Source organism: Acomys russatus, chromosome 2, assembly GCF_903995435.1.
Source record: "Acomys russatus chromosome 2, mAcoRus1.1, whole genome shotgun sequence".
Lineage (NCBI taxonomy): Eukaryota > Metazoa > Chordata > Mammalia > Rodentia > Muridae > Acomys > Acomys russatus.
In genome coordinates, this window is record NC_067138.1 from 106,985,100 (window position 1) to 106,998,142 (window position 13,043).

At 43.7% G+C, this 13,043-nt stretch overlaps 1 protein-coding gene across 6 annotated transcripts in view; it reads left to right on the top strand.

Annotated features, from left to right (window-relative positions):
* The window catches only part of Dnajc6 (DnaJ heat shock protein family (Hsp40) member C6), a 165,096-nt gene that overhangs the window by 129,916 nt on the left and 22,137 nt on the right, over positions 1 to 13,043 (top strand). For all 6 annotated transcript variants that reach the window (XM_051164808.1, XM_051164833.1, XM_051164824.1 and 3 more), the window contains 7 exons: positions 3,075 to 3,208; positions 4,709 to 4,903; positions 6,040 to 6,157; positions 7,510 to 7,589; positions 8,373 to 8,566; positions 8,672 to 8,752; positions 10,957 to 11,391. In XM_051164808.1, the coding sequence (XP_051020765.1) occupies positions 3,075 to 3,208; positions 4,709 to 4,903; positions 6,040 to 6,157; positions 7,510 to 7,589; positions 8,373 to 8,566; positions 8,672 to 8,752; positions 10,957 to 11,391 (1,237 nt within the window). The remainder of the gene's footprint in view (positions 1 to 3,074; positions 3,209 to 4,708; positions 4,904 to 6,039; positions 6,158 to 7,509; positions 7,590 to 8,372; positions 8,567 to 8,671; positions 8,753 to 10,956; positions 11,392 to 13,043) is intronic.

Consider the following 13,043-nt stretch of genomic DNA (forward strand, 5'->3'; position numbering starts at 1 on the left):
CCCGTGATCCAATGTCTTTTTCGGACTTTAGGTTCAAGTCCTGTATGTGTCACAAAAACATATTTAAGCAAAACACACATGCATAAAATAATAATAATAATAATAATAATAATAATAATAATAATAATAATAATAATAATAATAATAATAATGAAAGGTTTTAAAAGGGCTGGAGATGGTTCACTGGATACCCTATCTAAAGTGGCACAGCATGAGGCTTCAAGTGTCCTACCTGTGTGATCACGGTGAGCCCTGTGAGGAACATCAGAGGCCTATGATGAGTGCCTGGAAGAGGCGCAGGGCAGTTGCTTCCTTTATGAAGGGCTTCGGCAGCAGTCTGGCACCTGTTACAGAAACTGCTGGCTGCTATGACCCTCAGAGCATCTTCCTGACTCCCTGAAGCATGGACTCAGTCCTTCCTGAGGCATGGAGTCTTCCAGGCAGCATCAACAGCTGTTCTTGGAGGCAGCACTATCATCTTTTCCATCAGTGCCATTTCTTGTTGAGCTCAAATGAAGACAGGTCCAAGAATGTGAGGTATAAGTAAACACAAAGGGAGAAAAGGAAAAAAAAAAAGTCTATAAAGAGGAGTAAAAAGAGGTTGACCAAGGACTGTTGTCTATCAGGATGTCTTAGCTGCACTTATAAAGGACACACATGAATGAGGCAGGAGGCCTTGATCAGTCTTGGAAAAGGAATGGAAGCTTTGCATTAGTCCTTCCTGTGTATATCATAGGTTTATTTAAAATAATGAGTGTACACCAGTCTTTTAGTAAAAAGTAAAAAAAAAAAGACTTGTGTGGTAGATAAAATGAAAAGACATATATCTAAGAGCTAGGATTTATTAAGAGTGGCAAGGAGGCTAAATTCTAGAAAGAATGATAAATTAAAAAAAAAAGTGTTTCATGCTGGCATGGTGGCACACGCCTGTAATCTCAGCATTTGCAAAGCAGAAGCAGGTGGATCCCTGTGAGTTTGCGGCCAGCCTGGTCTACAAAGGGAGTCAAGGGTAGCCAAGGCTATACACACACACACACACACACACACACACACACACACACAAAACCCTTGATTAAAAAAAAAATATTTCTCATCTTCCTACTCCCTTTCTATTCAGAACAGGAATAAAGAAGTCTTGAGGTACGTGGTATAATTCTAACCCCTTTACTCTGTCTTTTGTGCAAGGGAACAAATGTCATGAGATAAAGTTGGCATGTACTGATGCAGTAGAACATACAGCCGTGCAGTGCCCCAAATTAGCCCATTTTCAGGACTTAGATCCCATGACAAATTGCTGACAGCACACGGAGAAATAGCTGTGGATCCCTGTTCTGAGAAAACACGGCAAGAGGTGCTGAGGAAGCAAAGTGAATCCCCTCACCCAAAGATGGAGAGGGCTGATCCTGCAGAACTATACGTCCTCAGGAATAAGTCATGAATCATCTCATAAAACTTAACACTCTTAGGGGAAAAAGAAGTCCACAGATTCAGCTGAGCACAAGGACCAAACCCACTAAACATTTTGCAGTGAGGCAAGTAGACTAATTGGGAAAGTTTATGGGGTTCCTGCTTAAGGTTTCCAACGTTCTTATGGTTAAGTTGGCGCAAGCTGGGATGGGTTATTGGACTTTCAGCTGGGGTATGGCTCAGTATTCGATTTTTCAGTTGGGGTATGGTATCTGTTTGCAGTGGTGGGTGATTTACAGATCAATATTCTCATGAGCGAAAGCTTTGTTTTATTATGTTTTTAAAAAATCAACAGCTTGGAAGATATGGAAAGCAAACACTGTCAGTTCCCTCAGAATTGAGATGGTCCCAGGATGAGCCTGGATTTTTAAAAGTTCTTATAATGAGCTGGAGAAATGACTCTGTACTTAAGAAGATACGTTTGTCAACAGCACTGGAGTTTGGTTCCCAGCACCCACATTAGGCAGCTCACCACTGTGTATAACTAGTTCTAGGCACCTGGACATCCGCTGGCCTCTGTAGGTACTCATATGCATGTGTGCGTGTGCACACATGCGCAGAAACACACAGGTTTTTTTGAAAAATGATTTCAGTTTTGATGTTTAACAGAAACAATGTGAAACATAGGATTAACATGTAACTGGATCTAAAAAAAATTAAACATAACTGTCTATCTTAGTTAGGGTCTCTACTTCTTGTGTTAAACCGCTATGATGAAAAACAACTTGGGGTCTGATTATAGTTAGTTCTGTATCATGGTCCACCCTGAGGGAACTTAGGACAGGAACTCAAACAGGCAGGTGCCTGGAGTCATGAGTGGATGCAGAGACCATGCAGGAGCGCCCTTTACTGCCTTGCTCAGCCTGCTTTCTTTTCTTTTCTTCTTTTAAAATTAAAATTTAATTTTATTAATTTATTCAGATTACAACTTAATTGTTATCCCATCACTTGTATCCTCCCATTCCTTTCTCCCTCCTGCTTTCACCCTATTCCCCTCCCCTAGGTCTAAGACCAAGGGGGACCTCCTCCCCTACTATATGGTCATAGGCTATCAAGTCTCATCTTGGTAGCCTGCTTATTCTTTTTTTGAGTGCCACCAGGCCTCCCCACCAAGGGGAGGCGGTCAAATATGGAGCACCAGAGTTCATGTTTGAGTCAGTCCCTGCTCTCCACATAACTGTGGAGGATGTCCTGTCCATTGGGTAGATCAGAGTAGGGGTTTGATGTTTACTATTGTATTGTCCTTGGTTACTGCAATAGTTTGAGCAGACCCCCCTGGGCCCCGATCCACCCATCACGATGTTCTTCTTGTAGGTTTCTAGGACCCGTCAGCCTGCTTTCTTAGAACACCCAGGACCACCAGCTATTTCTCACCAAGTGGAATTTATTTTGCTGAGCTTCTTGGGTAATTATAGAGTCAGTTTTTATAAAGTTCATTTCCTTGTGGCTTTGTGATTTCACAGCGGAGATGGATTTTAATTTTGAAATGAACAATTCCAAAGTGCAAGGAACCCACAATTAGGAGGATCCCCTCTGTTTTCTCTCTTCCCTGCAAGCAGGCTTTTCCCAGATTTGATGATCTGATGAGTTTGTGGGTCTTTTGACAGGATGGACGGGCTGCATCATCAATTCTGGTTGGTGCTATGTTCATTTTCTGTAACCTCTACTCTACTCCTGGACCTGCAGTTCGATTGCTCTACGCAAAGCGACCAGGAATTGGATTGTCTCCATCCCACAGGAGGTACAGTGATGGAGGTGCAGGGCTGGCACATAGGTGGTTCATGTAGTACCCAGTGCTGTGGAAGGTTGGCCTCATTGGAGCTCTGTTTTAAATTTCTTCTAATTGATCCCGTGTTATCCTGAACTATGATGATAATTAAAATGGGTGAGAATATTGAGTTTTCATACAGATTCATAAACCCTCATTTGAAAATCTGTGATTTTAAAACTAATAGGAAAATTTAAAGCGTGTCTATGTTTACTTTTTTTATCTTGTTTTGAGACAGAGTTTCTCTGTGTAGCTCTGGCTTTCCTGGAACTTGCTCTACAGACCAAGTTGGCCTCAAACTCACAGAGATCTGCCTGCCTCTGCCTCCCGAATGCTTGGATTAAAGGGTGTACCACCACAGCTTGGCTTGCTTTCCTCACTCAATGGGAGAAGAAACGTGAGTGAGAACTGGACCAAGGCTGTGAAAAGCTCTAGTCTAAGTATAGCTTGACCATTCTCTCCAGCCCAAGCTCCCAGTGCTTTCTGGGTTCATGTTTTAGGTCTTTATTAAAATATGCTGGCAGCCGGGAGGTGGTGGTGCATGCTTTTAATCCCAGCAGTTTGGAGGCAGAGGCCGGCAGCTCTCTATAAACCCGAGGGCAGCCTGGTCTACAGAGTGAGTTCCAGGACAGCCAAGGCTACACCCCGTCTTGAAAAACCAATAAAATAAAATAAAATGGTACACTGGTGATCATCACATGAAAATGCAAAAGTATAGAGAAAATGGGAGTTTTAACCTACTTTTTCTTATGATTGAGATAAAGGACTATAATAGATAGATATAGGTTATAATAGATGATATGAAAATGGCTTTATAAAGGAAGCACATTTTTAGATAGAAGCTGATTAATTTTCTTCCTTAAAGTCATAATTAGTTTCTGTGTTAACTTTCATCTTCTTACTTCTTTGGATAAAATTCCTGATAATAAATTATAAAACATATTCAATTCTGCCCTTAGCTGACATGCTTAATCTGTATGATGTAATAGAAAGAGATGCTAAAATATCAGGCTAGTGTCACGCTGCCACATACTTCTGATTGAGTAAACACCCTGCTATCAGTTCAGCATGTCATGGAAACAAGCTTCCTCTCATTTAAAGCACTATCTATTTATTTTATGAGTATATATACATATGGGTGTTTTGCCTACATGTATGTATGTATGTATGTATGTATGTATGTACTACACATACATGACTGGTGCTTGTGAGGCCAGAAGAGGAGTCAGACCCTCTGGAGCTGAAGTTACAGAGTGGGTAAGCTACCATATGCATACTGGGAACCAAACCATGGCTCCAGCTCTGATATATAAGCTTTCTTAATGATCTGCATTCCCCTTTGGTGGTTAGTGTTAAGGAGTGTTGTAGAGTACATTTTTATTGCAATTTAACTTGCAAGGACAGACTTCACAGCAGAAGCTGTCTAATCCTCCTGCTGCGATGGGCTCATAGACTGGCAGTCTTCTGTTTCAGGTACTTAGGCTACATGTGTGACCTACTTGCAGACAAGCCCTACCGCCCTCATTTCAAGCCACTCACGATCAAGGCAATCACTGTCAGCCCAATTCCCTTCTTCAATAAACAGAGAACTGGGTGCCGCCCTTACTGTGATGTGCTGATCGGAGAAACTAAAATATATTCAACGTGCACAGATTTTGAACGGATGAAGTAAGTCACAGTGCTTTCTCCTCTCTTGTTGCACACTTAATTCCTGCATAAGTTGGGTTCTTCCTGCTTATCTCTGCGATGAGTGATTTTTTTTTTTTTAAGACTCAACATATGTGTAATCAAAAGATAAGCGCAGCTAATCCAAGGATTTGTCTCCTTTACGCACAGTGGCATTGTGTTCCTTAGGGCAGTGCCTGAAGTGCCCAGATGATGGGATGGTGTGGGCATAGAGGGCATAGAGGACTCAGTGATTTGGGTAGATGATTGTCTTCATTACTTTTAAATGGATGTGATAAGACACCATGACCCAGGCGACTTATAGAAAAAAGGAGTTTAGTGAAGACTTCGAGTTCCAGATGGTGAGTCTATGACCATCATGTGAAGAGCATAGGGACATGCAGGCGTGGTGCTGGTACAGTGGCTGAGAGCTCGTATCTTGAAACAACAACCAGGAGCAGAGAGAGCTAAGTAGGAACGGTATGGGTTTTTGAAGCCTCAAGGCCACCCTTAGTGATGTACCTCCCTCAACAAGACCACACCTCTTAATTCTTCCCAAACAGTTCCACCAACTGAGGACCAACTATTGAAATATATGAGCCTATGGAGGGCCATTCTCATCCAAACCGCTATAAAAATGATGTACTTAAAAGTATTTATATGATCTATAAAAATAAGCAGACACCAGTGGGAGGTCCTTGGGATTTAGGACACAAGGATGTGGCTGGTAACACAACATAAACTTAGTTGGTAATAGGTTAATTTAAGAGTCACTGTTCTAGACCCCCTACAGAGTGTGCCATTTCTGTTTTTATTCTGACGTTGGTGGGATTTTAGTGTTAAAGTCAGGAAAAAGTGGCCATATGAGACGTGATGATTTGAGGAAAAAAAGATCTGTTTAGAAGTACAGATGCGATGGAGAAAAAAAAATGCCTACATTTGATCAATGCTCTACCCGCTCAGGAGCAGTCTGCATCCAGTCCATACTAGCTGCATTTCTACCTTTGCACAAGACAGGAAGTAGCTTCTTTGTTCGAGCCTGGGCTAGCAGGTCCCCCAGAGCCATAAAGGAGCATTCCTGTGTCTGTGATTGTACCAGATGGCACACTCTCACGATCTCTTCTGATCTCCATTTAAAGGGAATACCGTGTGCAAGATGGGAAAATCTTCATCCCCCTAAACATCACAGCCCAAGGTGACGTCATTGTTTCCATGTACCACTTGCGGTCAACCATTGGGAGCCGGCTTCAGGCTAAGGTAAGCTTTCAGGAGGACTTGGACTGTGAGCTCCCCTGAGTTTATAATATGAGTCTTACTGGGTCTTTTCTCTGTATCATTTAGAGCTTGATTGACTTGTGAGTTTAGAATGAAAAAGACCCTTAGAGCCTGCTGATGACCATCTTCTTCATCACTGTGGGAGGGGATGGAGACTGAGGCAGGTGTGACTTATACGCAGTCATGAGTAGAGGCATCAGGACTTCCAGGAAACCACATTCCTTTTTTTGAGTCCTGTGTTTAGGGGGTCACTATAAAGTGAGAGTTTTCAACTAAATGTCTGTATAGTTAAGAATTTCCCTCCAAGAGATGGCTCATTGTGACCAAGCCTGATGACCTGAGTTTGAGTCTCAGAGTGCCTTCCCCAAATGCTGTGATATTTAGTGTATCCAAAAGGTATTGTTACTATTAGAATTATCTAATTTAAGAGTGTTTTCTTTATTGCTAAAAGAAACCTTGTACCCATTAGCAATCACTAACCACCCTCCACTTTCTTCCTCAGTTCTTGACCACCATGAATTTTTTTTTTGTCTCTATAGACTTATATAGGACCATTTCATATAAATGGAATCATACAATTTGTGTTCTCCTATGGGTAGCTATTTTTTCCTCCACTCAGTGTAACCACTGGTTGTTTATTTGTATTTTAGCATGTAACAGTATTTAATTCCTTTATATAACTAAGTAATGTTCCATTGAATGGATATATCACATTTATTAGCTCTCCATGTTTAGATTATTTCTGCTCTTTAACTACTGGAAAAGATAAGATTATATCTTAATTAAATATTTGCTAAGAGCACACATTCTGTTTACTGCCTGGATTTTGGGTTAACAGAGGTGAGATTGCATTCTTAGCTTTACCAGAGTCACCTTAGAGGGGGCAGGTCACACATATGTGAACACCCACTCCGCTGTATCAGAGGACAGATGGGGTGCTGTCGTTGTTAGAGGGGGCAGGTCACACATATGTGAACACCTACTCCGCTGTATCAGAGGACAGACTACGGATGTGAGCCTTGAAGCATGTTTGTCAGGTTGGAGCAGGGCACCCTGGGAAGAAAGGATACAAAAGAACATCAGACATAGATGGGTAAAGAAACAAATTGCCAATTGAGATGTAATATGAATGAATTAATAAAAAAAAAAAAGAAAGAAACACATTGCTCTCATGAAGAGAAGCTAGACATGAATCTGGGGGGGGGGTGTATTTGACATTCATAGTCCACAAAGAGTTAGATAAATACGCAACCGATGGTACTGCCCCCCAAACACAGTCCAGGGCACAGACTCCTTTTCCTCCTGCTGATCACGCTTCTTGGACATGTTTTTAGGTGACCAACACACAGATATTCCAGCTCCAGTTTCACTCTGGATTTATACCACTGGACACAACGGTTTTAAAGTTTACCAAGTAAGTGCTGTGTAGACCTAAAGTCTTTACTAGCATAGTCTCTGAGCTGCAGACTTGTTCAGTGTGGCTTCGCCTCACAGAGAGGCTGTATGCATTTGCAACTTTTATTTGAGTGTGGATGATCTTGAGAAGTGTAAATGGATCAGTGAGTTAACTAGAAAGGTCTAAAGTTCCATGTTAGAGAACAAAAGATTATGACCTCAATCCTTTGTGTTTATGAATGCCTATGGCCAGCTGAAATGGCCTAGTTTAATTTCTGAGATGGTATAAACAGTGATCCCTTATAAGGGGTGCCTGGCTGTAGCACCAAAAGAGGTTCTGAGGAACCCAGCTGCACCAAATATTGACCTATGGTTGCTCTAACATAATGGTTGTGGATCTCAGGGTGTGGCTGAATCTGGGGTAGCAGGGGGGATTGCTGGAGCTAGGAGACAGGGAGCTGTGAAGGCACTCAGGAGTTCAGACTCAGAAGGTGGCTTTGGGTCTGTCTCGTTATTTTGATGACCCATATAGCCATGCCAGTGCGTACTAGCCAGATGTAGCAACTCTGCTCCTCACAGGGCTTTTATGAATATGTTCCATAGTAGCCAAACATTTTGAGCAAGTGTTACTCTCCTGTTTTCTCTAGATGAGGAAACTGAGGCATAGTGAAGTGACACCTAGTTAGTGACGGAGTCTACCTAGAAGTGAGTTTCCAGCCGAACTCAAGCCAGCTTGAGCTGGGTCCTGTGTCGAGCATCCCGCTGACCACACTGTTTGTGCTATTGTTTTTCTTTCCATTAGGCCTGAGCTGGATGCATGCGATGTACCAGAAAAATATCCTCAGCTGTTCCAAGTGACACTGGATATAGAAGTACAGCCTCAAGACAAAGTGATCGACTTAACTCCACCATGGGAGCACTACTGCACAAAAGATGTGAACCCCAGCATCCTTTTTTCCTCCCAGCAGGAGCATCAGGATACGCTGGCCTTAGGGGGTATGAGTCATAGCTGGTTTGGGTTTTCAAGGTCATGTATCTGTGTTACTTACTGTGTTGCTTGGCTCCCTGTGTTTGGTTGATCCTGGGCCGTTTGTCTTGTAGGTCAAGCTCCAGCAGATCTCCCTCCAGACCATCCCAGAAATCTTGGGCAAGGTGGCTTCTTTGCCTCTCTCTGTTGGCAAGGTACAGCAAAGCCTTTTTCCTTAGGATCATTACGCAATTAAATGATTAAGTTGTCTGGTATTATTAAAACTTTCCTTGAAACAATCTCAACGAAAGGTTCCTTTCTCCCTTATTTCAGACCCTTCCCTTCATTTGTTTTTCAATGGCAACTTGCTTGCTTTCAAGTCCACAAGTGCTCAGACCAACCAGAAAGCCAGCGTAGGCTAAATTCTAACGTCTTCATTTGCACAGAGTTTCCAAGCCACATCTTCCAAGACTGAGGAAGTGTGATGTATTCTAAAAATCTCTCTTTGGGCTGCTGACAACTCAGAAAGACTAACAAAGCATTAAGTTTCCTGCCTGCAGGCACACGTTCTAAAGACATGAAGTCGGGCACTGTGTCAAGCACTATACCTCCAGCAAGGCAGGATGGGTCTTGCCCTGGCATGGTGAAGGAAGTCACCTGGCCCGTACCTGCTAGTAGCTTTAACAGTCATTAGCCCACATAAGGGCTCTACCACTGTGCTATTTTCTCCCACACCTGCAGGCACTTCCAGACTTCTCAATTTTACATGGCTCTCTTGAGGAGACCGCCGTTGGCATTCTCATTAATGTACACTGGCCATGCTCGCTTTGCAGTTTTTAGAGGCTAGCTACAAAGTGTAGTAGAGTTGAATAAGCAAGACTTTATATGTGAAAGGGGCGAGAATTCAGCTTCAGAGGTGGCCCGGTTAACATTTTCTTGATTAACCTTACTCTAGTGTGAATGTAACACCCTATTCCTATGGCCAGTAGATGTTCTCAGTGCCGGGTTAAAAAGTATCCGTAGGTTTGCTTAGAGAACTGCAATGGATGCTTCTCAGACCGAGAAGCCCAGCCGACGTGGCTTGCAGATGGATCATTAGCCCCTTTTTGGTCCTTACCTTGCATCTTTCTCACAGTAATGGCTTCTAACAAAACATTACTCTTCCCTTCCTGTTGCCATGTTAATATGTAGGCGTGATTTCTGTATGCGTCTGGAGAGATGGCTTAACTGTTTAAGAGCACTTGATGCTTTTGCAGAGGACCATCTGTAACTGCAGTCCCAGGGGGTTTGATGTTCCCTTCTGGCCTCCAGAGGTACCAGGTACACACACAGTATCCACACATATGTGTCCAGGCGTGCGTGCGCGCGCGCGCACACACACACACACACACACACACACACACACACACACACACGACAAGATCTTTTTAAAAAGAATCTCTGTAGGCATGAATAGGTTTTAGCACAGATGTATTCTCTTATCTGTTTGGGATTTGACAGTTTGCAAAGGTATGTAAAATATATTGCATAACATTGCCATTGGCTTGTCAGTTAACAACCTATAACAACCAAACATCAATGTTTCTGCAGTGGAACATATAAATAATAGATAACTTTATACACGCGTGCTGAGCACACACTTCTGCTGAGCTCACAGCAAACTTAGACCAGCCTCATCCTTCCTACGGATCTTTGTGCTTCAGAATTGGGGTTCATGAAACCCCTGATTTCAACTGTGGGCCTGTTTGGAGTGAGATAATGAGGTGCTATGAAATATGGTCTCCAGCAGCCTCTGGAAAGGCATGTAAAAGCCCTCCACTTGCTCCAGCAGAAGTGTCTTTCCTAAGCCCATTTTGTGTGAAAAATATCTCCTTTCAGGATGATGGGAAGACTGTGAGTCAGAGCCGTGTAGCTTACTTCTTAAAATGCATTGCTTCTGCTTCAGGTTATGTGGGGAAATAACAGGCAGTGAGGGGTATTTGCAAAGGGCTGTGGCACCCCACGTAGTGCCTGGAAATCAGCATTGAGGTGCAACTTGCTATTGATCTGAGCTCTTTTTACTGCCATCTCATGTACTTCTTACAGCAGCCTGTGCAGCACTTATTACCGCTGTGTTGCTGAGGAGGGAACTAAGACACAGAGAAGTAAAGTTACTCCATCCGTGTTGAACAGCCAGTGGATCCAGAGGTTTTCCTCTCGGTCCCTACGTTATATCGTCTTGCAGATGTGATCTGAAATACAGCAGTTATTACATCGGTAGGGGTCTGAAAGCACTGTTTGCTCAGAGCTGACAAATTCAGGGTTGAAAGGACTAGTTTGCTCACATCTTGTCTTTCTGGAACAATGTACATATAACAAAATACATCTGACCCAGTGGTCAGTCATCCAATCACTTATTTGCACATTGGGCCTTTCTTAGATCAGAAATCAGAAAAGTCGTTCTGTGAGGAGGACCACGCTGCCCTAGTGAATCAGGAAAGCGAGCAGTCGGATGATGAACTACTGACCCTCTCAAGCCCGCATGGCAATACCAACGGCGACAAGCCGCACGGAGCAAAGAAATCCAGCAAAAAGCACCAGGAGCCAGCTGCCCCGCCTCCCCCGGAAGAAGTGGACCTGCTGGGCCTAGAAGGGTCTGACGTGGGCACGAACTTCTCTACCCTGGCAGCTCCTCCCAGCAATTCTGAACTGCTGAGTGACCTGTTTGGGGGTGGAGGTTCCACAGGTCCTGCCCAGGCAGGACAGGCCGGGGTGGAAGATGTGTTTCACCCAAGTGGACCTGCGTCCGCGCAGTCCACACCACGCCGTGCTGCCACCTCCGCCTCCGCCTCGCCAACCCTAAGAGTGGGAGAAGGTAATCTTCTTATGTTTCTCTGTTACCTCAGGTTTCAGGAATAACTTTTGGGGACAAACAAGCAGAACTCATGTCTTCATAAGCTGAACTTTTCTGGTTTCTCTGACATTTTCTTGGCAGAACATAAGGAAAATACAAATACTGTCCATTTTAGTAGAAAGATGTAGGGATATGTTTGAACTCCATACTTTTTTTTTTTAATTTAAATTTTTAATTTTTTTGAGAATTTCATACGTGAGTACTGTATTTGTATTATCGCCCCTTCCCTCCTCCTCTTAACTCCTCCCATGCCCCCCTCACTCCCCTCTCACATTCATAACCTCTTCTTACTGAGCCCCTTAGTGTTGCTCATGTGTGTTTAGGACCGCCTGCTTGGGACTGGGGAACCTATCAGGGAGCTCATCCCTGGAAGGGGGCGGGGCGGGGGGGGGTGGAGAACAGCCTCTCCTTGAACCATAGCTGCTCCTTTAGGGGTAGGGCCTGCTGAAATTTCCTGTCTAAGCTGACCTGCCCACTGGTGCTGTGCAGGTCTTGGTTAACCATATCGTTCAAATGTCATGGGCTCAGCCTTCCCGTTAGATCTAGAAGATAGTTCTTGAAACAGGCATCCGGATCCTTGGGCTTAACTCTGTACTCATTAATTTTCTCTCCTTGGGACTTGAGCCTTCAGTGTATTTTAGTTGTTTCTGCTTGGAGATGGAGATGGATGAGCTATTTACTTACTGAGGCAGCTGATATTTGTTTGACATTAGCCACTTGCCAGATGTGGAATACGTGATTAAACACGACTCAGTTCTTATAAAATCCAGTAGACAGCTGCTATTTTCATCTCAACTTTGTAGCTGAGGAAATGGAAACAGCATTTAATTAGCAGCATTTGTTCGAACAGCTGGGAATGGTTGGGGTCAGGGTCCAAACTTGACCTATGGACTCAGAGCTTTTCCTCAGACCTCCTGTAATTTTCTTTTTTTAAATTCTAGTTTTCTTGATATAACCTGGCTATGCAGAGAAGTGTTTAGTTACATCAGAATATGTTGAGGGGCTCAGGCCAGCAGCCTATCTGGGGAGAGAAGTGTGACTGGTCTTTGTAGGCATCTGAGCCACACATCTGTAGCTAGTTTCTCTTGACACGCCACCCCAGAGGTGACCCTTCCTTTTCCTGGTCAACTGCAGCATTAACACTTGCAAGATGATGTAGCCTTGGTAGCAGCATTAACACTTGCAAGATGATGTAGCCTTGGTACCAGAGATTCACTACAACCTCCGAACGACCAGCACAGGACCAGCTGCCCCTGTGACTCTCATTGTTACCAAGGTGATGCTGCCCTAGAAAAGGGGTCAAGAGATGAGTCTCAACCATCCAGGCTTGGGGGGCGTAATTGGAACCTTTCCCCGTGCCAATCCTTTACCTTCTCTGGAGGCTCTGGGCTGGTCTTGGCTTGTGGAAGTTTTGCTGGACGCCTTCTCTTTTGAGAAGGGGGATCAGAACCAACCACGGCGCATGCGTGCAGAGTTTCAGTTGGTGGTGGCTAGATGTGAACCTGGGAGCCTGCATCCTACATCGCAGCTCTTTCTTCTATGCTTTGCTTTCTTCCATCCAGTGCTGATTAATCAGGATGAATAAAAGGTCCATCAGGGATACAAAATCCCAA